Source organism: Lethenteron reissneri, chromosome 30 (assembly GCF_015708825.2).
Source record: "Lethenteron reissneri isolate LAM-NWPU_2019-01 chromosome 30, ASM1570882v1, whole genome shotgun sequence".
NCBI lineage: Eukaryota > Metazoa > Chordata > Hyperoartia > Petromyzontiformes > Petromyzontidae > Lethenteron > Lethenteron reissneri.
The window spans coordinates 5,447,855-5,465,269 of NC_083808.1; the positions used below are offsets into that span (position 1 = coordinate 5,447,855).

Consider the following 17,415-nt stretch of genomic DNA (forward strand, 5'->3'; position numbering starts at 1 on the left):
ACTTAATAAAAAAAGAAAAAAAAAGAATTTTTTTAAATGAATGAACCTGGAACATCCTTTCCTGGGTCGTAACATTCTGCGTAAACATTCCACCAATAATTCGAGGGTTCGCTTTCGTTGAAAATGCAGCAAGCCAATGGTAGAGCTCATAAAAACCCTTTTTGACGGAGCGGCAGTCAAAGGAGCCAGTCGCCTGAAATCCACGTCCACCGTGGAGATGGAGCACCTATTGTATGTTGCACTTCTTTCGCACTGTACGTCGCCAAACCGTGCTAATCGGAGGTGCGGGAACGATGTCGTGATTTCGCGTGCAGGTGGTGCTTTTGACCGACGGCTTACCGAATTCTTTATCCAGCAGTGGATTTATCATTGTGGTGATGGCAAACCAAACAACACCTTTTTTGGGGGTCAATCTCCATGCTGAAATGAGGGTTCATGTGCATGTCATGGTGGGTTTATTTGACCATAACTTCACAAAGTTGGTCAGTGCAGGTTTGAGGGCAAAGAGCGCATTTTTCGGAGCATGGGACAATCACCGTTCAATAATTAACTTCGCTGCACTGCCCTCTGCTGCCCACTTCATGGACCCGCGATCGGTGGATTGGCAGGTGCAGCGACTGTCCTGTAGTAACAATCAGCATTCATCCAGGTTCCAACCTGCTTAGCTTCTCATATCCGATGGGACTGGGGAGATGCCGGGTAATCCGATTATTTAGCAAAAAATCAATGGTTCTTCAAAACGTGTTTAATTAAATAAATCGGTACGGTGCGAAAGAAGCTCAACATGCATAGACGAAAGAGCAAGAGTATTGAAAGTTCATGGTTTTTTTAAAGTGACACTCTAGTTCACTTTGCGTGCAGGTCCCTCCATTGGGCTGCGGGGAGTGCGGAGCCCGCGCCAAATCCCAATGTGTGGGCCCCCCAGGGGGAATGCCTTCGGACTGATATCATCACGTCGAAGCGCAGGGCCCCCCAGAGTGCGGGGCCCGAGGCGAACGCAAAAATTCGCCATGCCCTCGGCACGGCTCTGCTTGTACAATTACTCGCTTTTGTATTGCACACACTAGAAAATGGCAAGGCTTTACACAGCCACTGATTAGGGGCTCGTTAACATGATCTTTGTGTGTGTCTAGAATACCCATCTGGATAAACACATTAACTTGAACTGGTAATAACATTCAGATACATTTATTATTGTACCTATCACAATACACACATTACTGTGCATTGTTTCTACATGTATCCCCTTTAACAAGATACACATGTCAATGTACTTTATCGTGTTGAAATGAAATTAATACACTCTACAATGCAACAATAAAAATCGGCATACAAAGAACAAGTCACAACATCCAGCAATCAATAATATATTGCAAGTTTTGGGCAGGTTTGGTTTAATAGTACCATTTGTACATTGTCATAAAACAACAATAAACATTATGTAACAGCAATAATACAATGCAAATGCGTAACTTGTCCATCACGTCACAAGATATAAAAACACAAGCTGGTAGTGTTTGTATTAATGTGCAGTGACGTCTGGCTATTTAAAGCATCTCAAAACAAACAAAATGGTGCGTGTGTTTGTCGATGGTATCCTCAAATTCCAAAAGCTGTTCCCTCCAAAAACCCCCCAAAACCAGGAGCAGAGATCGTATAAGAAAAATCGCAGAAGGCCTTTTTAGGGATCACGCTCAAACAGGGGATGTTCATGCACGAAATGAATCTCACCATTTCAAATGCATCTCTCAGCAGTGTGAACCTCATTGTCAGGAGAAACGTCGTTCAGGACATGGTGCTTTATCCATAGCAATGCCAAGCCAGGATGCACGGGGCAGTTTAGCCGAGGCTATGCAAAGAGCAACTAAGAATCTGGCCAGAATTTGCATATACATGAAGCAGGGTCGTGCATATGGGCGTGGGTGCAGGCCGGTGGCAACCACAGGCCCCCCTCTCTCTGTATTTAACTGAACTCACTGCCAGAAACGGGGTAGAATTCGGTGAATTCGGTCAATTCTGCATAATAGGCATAGGTCATGGATTGCAATGGCTATTCTGGCCACATGGAATCGGCGATTATTGTAATCTTGCCCAGATAGACTCAGCAGTACCTAGCAGAGTTGGATTCACGATGTAACCCCCCCCCCCCCGCCCCATTCTATTATACAAATATCCCATAGCAAAACCCCTGTTAGACTCCCATTTAAATACATTTGAGATTCTGACATGGGAATCACCGATACATCACTTCCGACAGGAATTGTCCGGGGTGGAATCCTGGGAATTAAATACCATATACTTATTGCAGGAATTGCAGCTCTAGTGAGCACACACTGTACATGAAATGCACACCCTGTAGCTTATAGGAGGCATCGACTTTAAATAACGTATCCTGACAAATGCAGTGACATATACACCACCGTTTTCAAACCAAGGTCAAATATGCAATTGCGTTAAAAGAACACCCCACTTAGATGTATGTATAGGCGGCAACACGTTTAGTTTTTGGGTTTATTACCGATTTTCACGAGGCCAGATGCTATACTTTCATGTCCAATTAAGTTCTTGTCATAAGGACAAAGCAAGTGGGCTCAATGGGCGTTAACCACTCACGTGTAGTATGCACAAGCTAAATAAAAGGTTAAAACACACCCAATGGTGACAAGCTTATCAACGTTTGAACACATTTTGTTTGACCATCAAGGCCATCTTGGCCAGCTTAGTGCAAATAATAATAAAATCAGTTTTCAGACAATACTGTAACTTAAGATCGATACATATGTACATTTTACAAATATGTTAACAGAGAAAATCGAACCCATAGTTTGGTTGACATTCGTCTATCGCATATTGCCTGCCTAATTTTTTGCACGTTTCTTAAAACTCATCAGGAGTGTCTGCTGTGGATTTTTGACCTCTTTATTCGGCATTTCTGCCGAATATTAATACCAAGATTCAGCAAACAAACGTGCAGCAAACGTAACCATCAGTACATCACATGTGGCGATGTGCCCGTAAAAAAATGGCAGTCTGTGTAACATTACGTGAGATCGTACCAAACCTCTATAGGTAGTTATGACGGGATTGAATAGTTAAAAAGACATTTCAACATACACACATCCCTATCCAAGACAATACAGTATTTTGATTTAGATTGTAAAATAAAATAAAACATGTGAACACTGACTTTGGTCACTTGAGATGCTGCGGTATTTAGATGAAAACACTTTCAACACTGAGGAGGCAATAACATGAATCAAAATAATAAAATATCATGGAACAAATGCCAAAACAGGTGCACAGGAAAACACCTCCTTGTGTTTATGATTACTCAGCTGCAGTATTAACCTTGCAAAGTCACATTTTAGCCTCTTGGGATCGATTCACTAATGGGCATCTTCACCGCTCCTGCGGGAAACGAACTCTTCGCGCACCCTGCTTTAGGATTTTATCTTCCAAAGCTGAAAGAAATAAACACACACACATAATTTCCCCGGTGTTGGACCTGCACATTTGATAATACAATCCATGCAGTGTTGACTTTGATCAGGAAATGACTACAAGACTGTAATATTTACCATGGCGAGATGTGCGACCATGTGGATTTGTCTAAAAAAACTGAAAGACCAACAATTGGAGGGTAAGCACTTTTGATCTGTGTGAAATTAACAGGTTTCATTTATATTATTTTTGTTACACAGAATAACTTTTATGCAATCTATAATGCAAACTTGATTTTTAAAAACACATTTACATAACACATACATAGGGCTCTTATCAGGACAAACCTCAACATACATGGTGTCCTGGAAGAAAACATTTTTCGTCTCAATGTTTCTGATTATCTATCTTCCTGCATCACAGTTTGTGTGTCCTGTCTCGCTGTGTCCCCTATGTTGCTGTGTCTGTCTCCCTGGTGTCCCTATGATTCTGTGTCTCTGTGCCTCTGTCTCTTCACCTGCATGCACATTCTTCATAACCATAATATATTTTTGGCTCTTCTCACAGCATTACTCCCTTGGCAGCTGCCCTGTTCACCCACACCCAAGACCATCAATATATCATCGCTTGTGCAGGTGTGGCTGATGCACGTGTGTGCAAATTATCACACACTCGTGATCTGCTTGTCTCCATGAACACCAACACACTCACCTTGAGGTTGAAGCCCAGGAGGTCGCTGATCACACCGGAGAAGGCCGACAGAATGACCACGCGCGTAATGTTGTAGAGCATGGGGTTCATTGTGAGGCCGTAGAGCCGGAACGGCGAGTCCAGCTCCTGCAAATGCAGTATAGAGAGAGCACACATGGCCCTTTATTTGAAAGCCACTGGAAGCACACACAGCCAGACTTCCCGGGTGCTATGCCCCATTCTCTCAGTTTAGACCTGTGCCCAATGGCAGGTCCTTGGCTCCCTCCCCCATCCTGTCCGATCTTGAGATCACGTAATAATTTAACTCTACGGACCTAGTTATTTCTGGTTGCCAAGCAGTATTCTTTTTTTTCCCTCTGGGACTCTTTCCCAACATTTCTCTCAGAACTGCCTTCATCAAGCTTTAGCTCCAGAGAATGTCCTATATTCATACTTGTGAATTTTTCCACATTGTTCTAATACTGCTTTACTCCTCCTGAACCTACCTCAGAGCTTCCTCTTTCCATCCAATCGAATTTCTCCAGTCTTAAAAAAACAAACGCACATCTAAAAAAAATATGTTGCCCCCCCCCCCTCCTAATATTATAATTATTGAGTTATCGACGAAATATTTGGGTGTGCACCTTGAGCAGCTTGGTTGCCAGCTTCAACACATTGTTCACCAGGTTCAGCTCTTCCTTCTTGTTCGGCTTCTTCTCCATTTTCAGGTACAAGTTAATCTGCACACAAAGCCAAACGTATCCGACGACGAGCCAGAAAAGGGGAAAGGTCAAACCACTAGAACAAGAAAATCTCAAGACGGTGACCGAACAGCAGGGGTCAGCGACCCACGGCTCCGGAACCGCATGTGGCTCTTGAAATTTTCCCTCAAAAAATGGCTTTGCTTGTTATTTTGGTTGCCGATCTCTGACCATGGAAATCCAGTTCACCATGGGCAGGGGTCGACAACCCGTGGCTCCGGAGGCACATCCGCATCATTAAGGACCGCTTTGTGATGTCATTTATTAAGGACCGTCTCATATTTACGTTCATTTCGGCTCTTGAAAAAAAAGCCTATTCATGTTGTTTTGGTTGCCGACCCCTGCCGTCGAGCAACAGACTTCCAAACATAAGAAGGCGAGTTCAAATCCTGGCTACGGGTGACCGCCCAATCGATACTCCAGGGGCTGGTAGAAAACGTGGCATCAATCACAGGCGTCCTACCTGCTCCGTCAGCAGAATGGACGTGTTGCTGTATTTTTTGTTCGTCTCCGAGCCGAGCGTGACGAAGCGCAACAAGAATATTCCCAGCGAGAGGCTCCACGCCAGCAACTCCCAGTTGTAGTGAACGTCGAGGAAGGTGCTGTGCCCGTTCAACAGCTGTCCGCACGCATGCATGCACGCACGCACGCACACCGTGTGTTAAAAGCACCAGCCAAACGTCATGACGTTCCCACACACCCGCCTTCTTCTTCCATACGGTGGAGAGTTGATCAAACATGTTCATATGTTCACTTCGACATTGGTGAGCTGGTGGATGGCTACAGTAGCTTGGCGAATATCTGAAATGCTGCCGGTAAATTATCACAGCAAGCAGTGGTGTTAATGTGTTCCATCAATTGAGTTCGGTGACTATAGACACAGTAGGCAATTCATTTTCCATTGGTGTAGAAGACGTCCACACCTACTGTGCGATGATCTAATGTGATTTAATTCAGTACCCACTCGCTGACACGGTTTACAGCACTGTGCTGTAAGTTGTGGGTTAAGTCACGTGCAATTACATCCGTTTGATGTTTTTGTAACTTTATCTGGAACTGTACTTGAATCAGGTGCGGGATAATCTGCCCAAGCTGACTTGCACTGCAGGGAGTTATTATTTGGCATTCATTTGTGTTAGTGCAGCGTTTCAATTTCTTAAGTGACGGTTGGTTTTGTTCTGATTTCTCGGTGTGCTTTGTTTCCTCTACTTTTGTTTGTTTTGCTTTTATCATTTTGGTGACCCAGGTCACTCAGGTCACTCTTGCCAATGAGACAATCCTGGTCCCTTGGGTTCTCACCTGGTTAACAAAATAAACAGAACAAATGTTTTAAAATCAATGAATGAGGATAACGCTGACCTGGGCACAGCAGATGAAGACCACAGAGAGCTCCAGCAGGAAGGCGGATGACACGATCACGTCCACCGAACGCTGGGGACCCCGCCTCTGGAGTGAACACAATACACACACGACACTCAGTGAACGAGTTAAAAGCTTCCCAATGCCCTGGTGTGGCCGGGACAATACAGGGTTCACAAAGGCTGTCCCTGGTGTCCCCCAAGCCTATGCGATTTGATCTCACTGTAAAATATTCTGGCCTCATGCTCAACTCAGTTATGGGCAAAGGGCGAGGCTACCTGCGGAGTGGGGAGGGCTTGCAGAGGAGTCTTCAGGGCCTATAAGTGAAGCCAATTTCAGAAAGGGCAAGAACACTCGCTGTGTGGGTGGGGCTCGTGAGTGTGTGGCCGTGGCTATGTCAAGTTGGTGGGGCGGGCAGAGGGAGAAGCTGCCAGCTTACCGTATCTCTGTTGAGCCACCCAGAAAATTAGCAGCTTTAAGATAAGTGCACACTTATATTAAGATAAGTGCGCACTGTATGGTGATACAGAAATAGCCGTCCACCTATTGAAAAGTTATTTACGCGTTAAACCACGTAGAATTCACTTTAGCTTTTCTATTATTTACGATTCTATTCAAAACTAGCAGTCGACCACACTGTTTCAGAGAACGGCCCAAGAAGAAATCAGAACTACGCTGAAGTGACATCAAAAGACCTCTTCATCTGCACTTGGGGGTACATCCTTTCTTTGCACTGCAAGGAGGGTTCAAAGCAAGTCGATCAAAATGACATCTGCAATCATTAAAACTGAAAAAAAGCTCAAGTATATATTTTTTGTAAATACTAATCTTTTTTGTGTGCACTCATTAGTAAACAGACAGTGGCCACCAACTCCCTACACTTGAGGACCCAGCTTAATCACAAGCACGGATAAGATGGATTACAACCCCGAGTCTTAGTAGTACCAGCTCAGTGCGCTGTCAGCCAATCAGACACCAGTATTACCACACAGTTGTTGGAGATATTTAAAATATCATATCTAATCTAAGTGAGCATGCCCCGGGCTGAGCCATAAAATGATGACACTGGCTGTAATATTTACAATGTCGATCTGTGCTACCGTGTGGATTTGTCATCAATCGACTTCACGTTGAACAAGATGCACACCATTTTTCGATTTAAAGCTTTCGTGACTGCAGGGATTCATCTTCTTGGTTATTTCGGTAAAGTCACGTAGAAGGAAAATAATAAAATAATTAAAATAAAACATAATAAAATAATTCTCACGACGTTTCGGCCACAACGCAAGCAGCCGTCTTGCGTTGTGGCCAAAACGTCGTGAGAATTATTTTATTATGTTTCATTTTTATTATTTTATTATTTTCCTTCTACGTGACTTTACCGAAAGAACCAAGAAGAAGATGCACACCTTCAGGTACGAGCGCAGTGAGAGCCACATCTTGATATTTTGAACTTTCTTGAGCCGGAAGTGGGGGATCTCCGACTTGCGCGCCCGTCTGGCCGATGTCAGGTGCCCAAACAGCTTGGCGAACAGATACCGCTGTCGCAGAAACACACCGCACGCGGAGTCAGGTTTGCAGGGTGCACTTGCTTGTACTTCCATGCTGGTCAGTGCGTGGTTGGATTGTGTTGAACAATTAAGACACGATGGCATGTATGTTGAAACTTCTTTCGCACCGTACATAGGCAACCGTGCTAATCAAAGGTGCGGGGAAGGACAACAAACTAAACACAAAAAGCAGTTAAAAAGATAGATATGCTATATGCGTTAAGGATTGTATGACTAAACTCTGTATTACATAACCCGCAGTACTTTTATATGTAATACTTATTTCGTACTTGCACTTAATTATCAATTTAAATAATTTCCTAGCTTCATAAAAAATTGCGTCCAAATTGCGCATTGGGTTGGAGTGAAGTATTTTCTCTTCTAGCTTGGCATCATGGTGCACAGCTATAATCCAGCGATGAGAAGGCATGATGTAAATCAGTAAATCTCCTTAATCTTATGGGTTTTCAAGGCCAAGTGATGACAGTACATCACGTGGAACAATGAATATGTCTGTGCAGACTTTTTCAATTTTTTCTCCATCGTATTAATGGTGAGTTTTCTCCGGGTAATCGATTTTAATCCCACGGATGTATGTATGTATGTTGAACTTCTTTCGCACCGTACTTAGCAAACCATGCTCATCAGAGGTGCGGGGGAAGGACAACAAATAACCTCCTTAAATGGAATTGGCCTAAAGATCTGAATGCAGGACCCTCTGAAGGAATCTCAAGAATCGGTGGTCTCAGTGCCCTTCAACGGGCACCACCGCTATCCACCTCACGCCACCCTGCCCAGCCACATCCGACGAACATCCCGCGGGCCCCTCGCGCCCAGCGCCCAGGCACCACCTGCTTGTAGGTCTTCTCGGCGACGGAGAGCATGAAGAAGAGCAGCCACACGAGGCACACGCGTTGCACGAGGCAGATGACGACGATGGCGGCGGCGGCCGGGCCAGCGCCCAGGCCCAGGCAGCACCAGAGCACGTCGAGGGGGGACGCGGCGCTCGCCTGGTCCAGCCCCATGTGCCACAGCAGGCGGAAGGCCAGCGGGAGCGCACCCAGCAGCAGCGTAACCAGGTTGCTGAACACGTGGTATACCTGGCCTTGCTTGTACGTGTTCACCTGCCACGACGCATATTCAGGGTCGTGAGATTCGAGAACGTCCGCGATTTTATGCATAAGGTCGCAATCGTTACACACAAAGTGCTCGCCGCAACTGAACCACGATAACTTGACGATCTCGTCAAAGAACATAAAGCATCAGACGAACTCCGGCTATCCTCACAGCAGCGGCTTTTGGCTAGCCATCGAACAAAGACAATCACCGCAGTGCGCACTTTCGGATACGCTTCTGCGGCCGTCTGGAACAGTTTCTTCCATGATTAGGAAGCAATTAGATCTATCCACTTATCACCACCATGCACCAATAATTTTCAATATTGAAACTACTCTAAATTGAAGTGTGTGCAACAAATTCCACGCACCACTTCTCATGGCCGAGGGCTGTAAGTATCCGTGTCGATCTACTTACAACTCCGGTCAGCACGGTTGGCTACGTACGGTGCGAAATAAGTTCAACATACTTACAATGTGTTTAATTTAAAGACATTACGGATGATAAAACGCACACAAGTTAGGTTTCCAAAAGTGACGTACATTTCCGATTCGCTATCCAATGCGCATCCCAGGCATCGATGAACATCGCGTGGTGTATAACTTTCGGAGGGGGCATCGGCCTGCATTGGTCTGTGCAACATACAATCACTCTTCAAGGTCGCCGCGCTTGCGGCACTGGCCTCACCCGGTTCATGATCATGCCGCTGATCTCCAGGACGGACATCTCGGCCTTCTTGCACTCGTTGGCCTCCCACACGATGGCACTCACGCGCTCCAGCCCAACGGAGGAGCTGCCTGGAAAGAACAGCTGACTCTGCTGGGAGAGGAACATCGTCCGTGTGAAGACAACGAGCACGCAAATCTCCGGTGGTGGGAAACCCACTGCCCGCCACTTCACTTCGCACCTCCGATTAGCACGGGTGGCTACGTAGGGTGCGAAAGAAGTTCAACATACGTAAGTACATTTCATATGGCGCACGGCCACGGGACACGATTTTTATCTGAGATTGCCAGCATCTCGGCTAAACTAATCAGGCAAGAGGGAAATATTTCCCATCTGGCAACAACACTGATTCCAATATGCGAGTGCTCAGTCACAGCGCTTCTTCATACACAGTCAATACGCACGTTTTTTTTTTATTATTGTCAATGCGTGGTCCCGCAAAGGTATCTGAAAGTACTATTCAGCTCTCAGTCAGGCGCAGAGGTACCAATAACTCTGATGTTACACTCAGCAGTAGCGTTCTTTCTTCTCAACTTGCTACCCATTACGCAAGTTCAGGCCAAGCGGTAACTGTCTACCATGCTCACGTTTAAGTTGGGTAAAACTCCCGAGGATTTAGAAGTACGTGGAGCGAAACGTCGGGCATCACGTCGAACGGCACAAATGAACCACAATTTCTTGCTGATCTCGTCAAGGAGGATAAATCACCACGGCAACTCCTGGTCATCCTCACAACGGCCTTTGGCTGGCCATCGAACAAAGACGGTCACCTGCATCGCGTGCGCTTTCAGATGCGCCTCTACGAGCCATCTGGAACGCTTCTTCTGATATTAGGAAGCCACTGGAGCTATGCACTTTCAAATCATCTCGATTGAAAACTAATTTCTTAAGAAATGCTTTGTACGTTTCGGCAGTTGTCCCGATTAGCACGGTTGGCTACGTACGGCGGCGAAAGAAGTTCAACGCACGATCCGAGCTCTCGACAAGAGAGCTGCACACGCTCGCGAACTCCTGGCGGTGCCGGGGCCAGCCCACCTGCTGGAAGGGGTCGTCGCGCGCGCGGGCCAGGGTGGCGGCGCTCGCCACCGTGTCCTCGCTGTCCGTGGAGCCTGTGGAGCGGCACTCGGCGCCCAGCAGGAGGTCCTCCCACAGCAGCTCCTCCGTCTCCGACTCGGGCCGCGTGCTCTCCGAGTCGTGGCGCGACGTCGTGCAACTGCGCGAGCTGCAGCTGCCTGACGAGCGCAGCACCTCCTGCCAGAGGCGGACGGGGCGGTAGGAGAGAGTGCGGCAAAACGGAGGTGCACAAGGGCACATATATACACTCGTATATATGATATACAAACGTGGCCTCAAAGTGCACCTGGCTTGGCACAGGCGCCGTGGTGACGTCACCATCGCTTTGCGGCAAATGGTGGGTATTGTACGAAAATAATACACAAAGGCAAAGATCCCCTGTATAGCCTGAGCAGACTGTTGTGGCAAGTGCTGTTAGCGAGCACCTATGGAGGCCGGCACGGCACACAAAGGGGTGGGTGGCCAGTACCACGCCCGACCGCTTTTTCTCCCAAGTGGCGATGTTTACACGCCACACCAGGTACTCATTTGAAGCTGAGTCGACCTAGGAGAAGCCCAGGACCGGTTCAGATAATCGTCACTGGTGTTGGCCGTGAGCGAGAATCGAACTCGGGTCACCGAGTTTGAAGCGTAGCGCCCCTACCCGCTACACTACCGCTCCCCACTTTTATATATATACACAAACGCATATACATGTACACACACAATGGGCTGACACGAATAACCCAGTAGCAGCCAAGGAATGGAATACGTCACAGGGGACATCCACCGAGCGAAGAATTTAGTCTGTATGCTGGATCGCCCGAGGTGGCCGTAGCGGCAGCCGGAGCAAAACTTCAGCACTGGATTGGCCATGGCTGATGATGATTACGAAAAACACGAGAACGAGCACACAATGGCCAAGACCCACGCTATAGCCTACACAGGCCGTTGTGGAAAGTGCTGTTAGCGAGCACCTATGAAGGCCGGTGCGGAGCTCGAGGTAGGGGGTGGCGTGGTTAGCACTACGCCTGGCCACCTTCGCCTCCGCAGTGCCGATGTTTAGATGTGATTTCAGGAAATTATTTGAAGAGGCACAGTGCAGAATCAGATCAAATGTGCTACTCGTGTTATCCTTGGCTGCAAATCAAACTAGGATGCTGGAATTGTAGCCCAGTATACAAACCACGGAGCCATGTACAAAGACACACACACACAACAAGCACAGGAAACGGCATTGGATGGGAGAAAATGGAAACAATCTGATGTAACATGTCTACTGTGCACAGTATATATTCCAGTTGTACATCAAATGAAGGTATGTGTCTGTTGTGGAACATCATTTACATTTGCATTTAAGTGCAGATGCGCCATCATGGCTTTGCACGAATACCATTATTTGACAGTGAATTTATAATGTGCATACATTTCCCTTAATTTCATGAAAGTAAAGTGACTTTTCTCCAATGCTCTAACGAAAGGAAAATGCAACAGCTGGACCGAAACCAACATAAAGCAGTGTATTGATTAATAACAAAAACCGCTATCGATCATTTTCTCAGCGCAAACAACACAAGGCAATGTTAAGCAAAATGAAAGAATGACGCAACAGGACAACACATGGATTCAGGAAACCTTCAAAGGTCAAATTAATTCATAAACATTCTTCATGATTGGAACCGTTGGCTAGGCGAACTAGTCGATGGCAATCAAACTGTAAAGCAAAACAGAGACGTTGTTAATCTGGACAGGAAGAGGATGGCACAGGCTTGAAAGGAAACAGGGTCACAGTTAAAAAGCAAAACCTAAATGTTAGTATGATTCACACATACATCAAGAAGAAGCAGGGGGGACATTTACACTTCTCATTTCCAAATGCCACGTTCCATATTGATAACCTCGAAGGTTTTGATAGCTGAAAGGCTGTTTTTAACCCAAGTCAATAAATGTTAACTTGAATTGCACTCAATTCGATGGCCATTTCTTTAAATAGTTGTTGGTGACAGCTTCTCTATCTGTTTGTCACAACCGGACCAGAGGGTGCACACACACGGGTAAAGTGTCCCTAACAGGGAGATCTCGCCAAGCAAAACAACAAGTCCCTCCTGGTTCGTATCACCACACACAGGTGCAAGGGTGAGTCACTCGCTTTCATTGTGTACAGAGAACCTACGGTTTTCAATGACTTTCCATAGAAACTGTCGGGTCTGCTCGGGCGTGAATGTCAGAAACGTGTGAAGTGTTGCCTTTACAGAGGCTGGCTCTAACATTCTGCGATCACGTAGCCACTCGCACAACATTTTTTGTCCTGCGTCATTCCAATTAGACAGCATGCCCCCGAGCAAGGCACTTGCGTACGTCAGTCGTTGCTGCGGCCAGAATTCTTCAAAAAGGTAACAGTTGTGGACGAGCCCAGTGCTCGCGCACACTCGGAATGCAATTTGTAACCTCGGCTGTCACGATGCAATTGCCATTCGGCCAATTTCAGTCAAGGACACTATGCCCTCCGTTCACTCGACATCATGTGCGTTTTCAAGCATATATAAATCATAAGTAGGACTTCTACACGGTTTGGCAAAAGTGTCACTTTCGCGCACACAGCCGCAGGGGTCTCCAGCGTGGCGGCGGGAGAGACACAAATCAAACACAAATACAGAATAGGAACAGAAGGGGCTTCCAAGCCATTGCTAAGGCGCTGCAAGGACACTGAAAAGAGCGACGCAAGAAAACATTGCACGTGCGCAAGCTTCGACGCAGAAGCATCTCTGCTCTGCAAGGCAAAAACGTCTGCGAATATTATTGCAGCTCAGCATTGCCTGTGGTGGCGACGGAAGTGGGGGGGGGGGAAGGGAGAGGTGGGGAGAAGCCCCCCCCCCCCCCACCGTTGGTACCTGGCAGCACTGTGGGAAAAGAAAGGAGTCGTTCTCTGATCGATCACAACTCTCAGAGCCGGAGGCCGTGGCACCGTCGCGGGTGGCGTGCACGCTTCCCTGCACATGGGCATTACGGGTGCAGACACGCACACAAAGACAAAGATCCCCCGTAATAGCCTTAGTAAGCCTGTTGGGGCAAGTGCTGTTAGCGAGCACCTATGAAGGCCGGAACGGCACAAGAGGTGGGTGGGGTGGCCAGCACCACGCCCGGCTGCCTTTATTTCTTTTTTAACACTACACCGGTTCAGATATTCGTCACCAGTGTTGACCATGAGCGGGAATCAAACTCGGGTCGCTGGGTTCGTAGCGCAGCACGCGAACTGCTACACTGCCACTCCCCACACATATGTACACAAACACAAAGATTCCCCCATATGGCCTAAACAGACTGTTGGGCCAAGTGAACACACATGCACACGCATTCAGGCGAAGTGAGCATACATTTCACACGAGCACACGTATGGCATGCAATATCGATTTGCCTTATTAAACACTTGGTTTAGTGATCAAAGGTACAAATAGTTCCATATGAGACTGCAAAGGGTCAAATTCAACTGTCTGTCGTTAAAATAACTTTTTAAGTGAAAGCCACCTGCATTTGCGCACACTCGTGTTTTTCAATTCGCAGCACAGGAAGAATACATTTTAATCAAGCAGCATTGGAACAGGTGTAAGAGGCAATTATTTATAAGTTATTCAAATGACATGCTAATTTACGTTTACAATCATAACGATAATATCAGGGCCAGGACAGAACAAACAAAACAAGACACTACAAAGGATGCAAAAATAATTGATTCTTGAATCAAGCCATGGCTCCCGAATGATAACAATTATTTTAATCTCCTTTGTGATAAATTTGTGTACGCTTGTTAATGAGCAAAGCATTCCCATGTAATTAACACTCAATCAAAACCAAGGGGCTTCTACATAAATGATCACGATCTATCTTTACAAAGCCGATAAATATGCAATTTGACAGCAGAGCAACTGTAACAAAGGGAGGCATGGGTGACAGTTGATGAATTTCCATGGTGGCCATCCGATTGCTCTATAAATGTATTACGAGTGGATGACAAAGCGCTGATGGATCCTCATGATAGACGACCAACCGACAATAACGCGTTTGTTTTAATGGTTTGATGCAAGACTGACAGCGCCATAAAAAAGAAATTATTTACGATTAAGAATTCAAGATATATATTCGTGCTACGCAGGAGAGAGCATAGAAATATAACTCTCCTGTTAAATAAAAAAAAATGCAGTATCAAATTCCCTGCTCAATTCACAGGGAAAATCACAGCATTAGATGCGGATTACTTACTGTTGAAAAGACCGTGGAGGGGGGGGGTTTGAAACTTTTAACGTGAACATTCCTTCCCTCATTTACATAATTGAAACAACAAATTAAATTCTAAATATCCCGCTCACGTTTGGTATGTTAACGGTACGGGTAAATGATGATATTATTTCAGCTGAAAAACATTTTACTTCTGAAGACATTTTTGGAGGTTACAACTCAGTACTGTTATTTTTCATTTGATTGATTATGTTTACAAAATAACAAGCTATTTCTTTACTAGGTATGCAAAAATGTACCCCAACGGTGATTTGTCCGGAGTCGGAGTCACGATGCAATTCAAGAATCAATCATCTTTTTGTCTCTTTGGTACCATCTGTATTGTTTCTCAAATTGTGTGTCTTATTTGTATCGTTTGGGTCATTCCATAATCCTAACGTAACATTAGCATGTCATTTGCATTCAACATAAACAACCTCCTCCCATATGCATGATTATATGTGCCTACCATGAGCGTATAAATACATTTTATTTGATGAATCAACACATCGTTATTAGGCATGTTCTTGACCTCTAAAGGTACATGCTTGGTCAAAATGAATGCAAGTACTTTTGAAGTATACCTTACATCTAAATGTAATATACTCTTTCATTGGTTATTATTACTTAATCTTCTCACGTTATTTAGTATCCCGCATACCCTTGTTACTGTCGATATTTGACAACACGTTGGCGGCAATGCTTTATTTCACCCACGGCAAGTCACAATGGCCTCTCACCTGGTCAACAATCTAACGCGCCGCCACTTTGCCGCGTCCTCCCGAGACACGTTACGCGAGAAAGACGCGTCACGACGGTTACCGCTAGGACAGGGAGCAATCGGCGCCAGCGCCGGGGGGTGCGGGATCAATGTGAGTGTGCCCGTACCTCTGCGGAGCAGTGCTTCCTGCAGTGCGTGTGAAGCTTGCGTTGTCGCAGCCCGTCACACGACGGACGCTCCGCGCCGCGACGGTACACCGGCGTCTCCGGGGCCCGCAGCCCGCCACCATCTTCCTCGCTTGACAGGTCGTCCGAGGCAGCGGGGCCCAAACGGCCCGCCTCCTGAGTCCCGACAGGAGTCACAGAAAAGTGCGTTGCAAGCGGTTTTCTATTTGATTAAATCGCTGTCCAATTCAGGTGAGAAGCGTGTACACATTGGCTCCGTCTGTCCATCTGTCCTCTTGTCCATAGCGAGGGGCACTATTACCCCCCTCCTTTAAGAGGATCTAATATTACCAGACTTGAACATAAAGTTGTGGTGCTATTAGGCACTTGCCCGATTGAAACTAGGCCAAATTAATCCAAAGGTTGCCCACAATTTGGAGAAACGCCAGAGCACAAAAAGGACTAATTACAAATATGCAAAAGATGTTTGATTTAATAGCTCCCCGTTAGTTGCCATGCTAATTCAATATGAAGACAGCACGTACCTAAAATATTGACGTAATCTGTACATATGTTTCTGTGTTTTTTATAATTCTCTTACTATTGTGCTATCGGCATAGTGTTAATGGACAATGCATCCATTCAGACCTCTGGCAGGGAAGCCCACCACTCCTTGTGTTAGAGAACGGTCCGTGGAAGCAGACAGCATCGAGCCACTTGTGAAATCTCTTCACGTGACCGTTCTTATCCATACACTTGAGCGTGCACTTTCTGCTTCAGATAATTTTTTGTTGCATCGAGGACCAATCGATGTTTTACTTTTGAAAAACCAAACATAATATGACGTGTGTTTGTGCAATGATTGGCGAGTTGGTTGAGACAAACTCACTAGTTTTGCTAACCTTATTTAATCACGCCACACGAGTACACATTTTTCCCCACACACGCACGCGCCCCCCGTTTGCCATGCGAGTATATGACGGCACTGCCACGTGTGTTTGTGTGTGTGTTTACCAGGGCACCGCCCGTACCTGCTTGCTATGTGACCCCTGATGGGGGCGGCCCTCTGCAGAGAGGGCCTCCACGCGGTGCGAGAGAAGGGGGCCGCCCCCGGCAACGCAGTGTCGCGAGGCCTTCCCCTCCAGGCAGATGTAGCCATTGTCAGTCTCAGGTGGACTTCTCCTCGTAGCGCTTGCTTTGCTCCGGCCTGGGGGTTCGGAGACGTTCCCAGGGGACTCGTTACTAATTCCCAGGGGACTCGTTACTAATTCCCAGGGGACTCGTTACTAATTCGTTGCGTGACGTTTGTCAATTTCGTAAAACGACGACACATTTTTGAACCTCGGCCCTTCAGAAAACGGGCAGTAGTTATGAAGATCGGCCACCCCTCCCACTTATGTTCTGAAATCTGGAGAGCGGTGGCACAACGGTGAGCACCCTGAGCTATTTATTTTAGGGGCAAACCGAAAATTATTCTTGAGTTTTATCAGAGCTGGTCCTGGGCACCTTCACACATCTGCCCGAACCAGTGTGGTGAAGTATGGGCAAAACCCCTCCACAAA

General features: G+C 46.4%; 1 protein-coding gene across 1 annotated transcript in view; it reads right to left on the reverse strand.

The window, feature by feature from the left end:
* Nucleotides 1-1,377: 1,377 nt before the first annotated feature.
* LOC133349445 (protein PHTF2-like) overlaps nucleotides 1,378-17,415 on the reverse strand; it is a 43,006-nt gene continuing 26,968 nt past the window's right edge. The window contains 13 exon segments of the mRNA XM_061562894.1: nucleotides 1,378-3,461; nucleotides 4,153-4,278; nucleotides 4,776-4,871; nucleotides 5,356-5,511; nucleotides 6,252-6,338; nucleotides 7,661-7,792; nucleotides 8,653-8,925; nucleotides 9,605-9,736; nucleotides 10,679-10,894; nucleotides 13,588-13,686; nucleotides 15,857-16,030; nucleotides 16,885-17,022; nucleotides 17,024-17,060. Of these exon segments, the coding sequence (XP_061418878.1) occupies nucleotides 3,441-3,461; nucleotides 4,153-4,278; nucleotides 4,776-4,871; nucleotides 5,356-5,511; nucleotides 6,252-6,338; nucleotides 7,661-7,792; nucleotides 8,653-8,925; nucleotides 9,605-9,736; nucleotides 10,679-10,894; nucleotides 13,588-13,686; nucleotides 15,857-16,030; nucleotides 16,885-17,022; nucleotides 17,024-17,060 (1,687 nt within the window). The 3' untranslated portion in view covers nucleotides 1,378-3,440.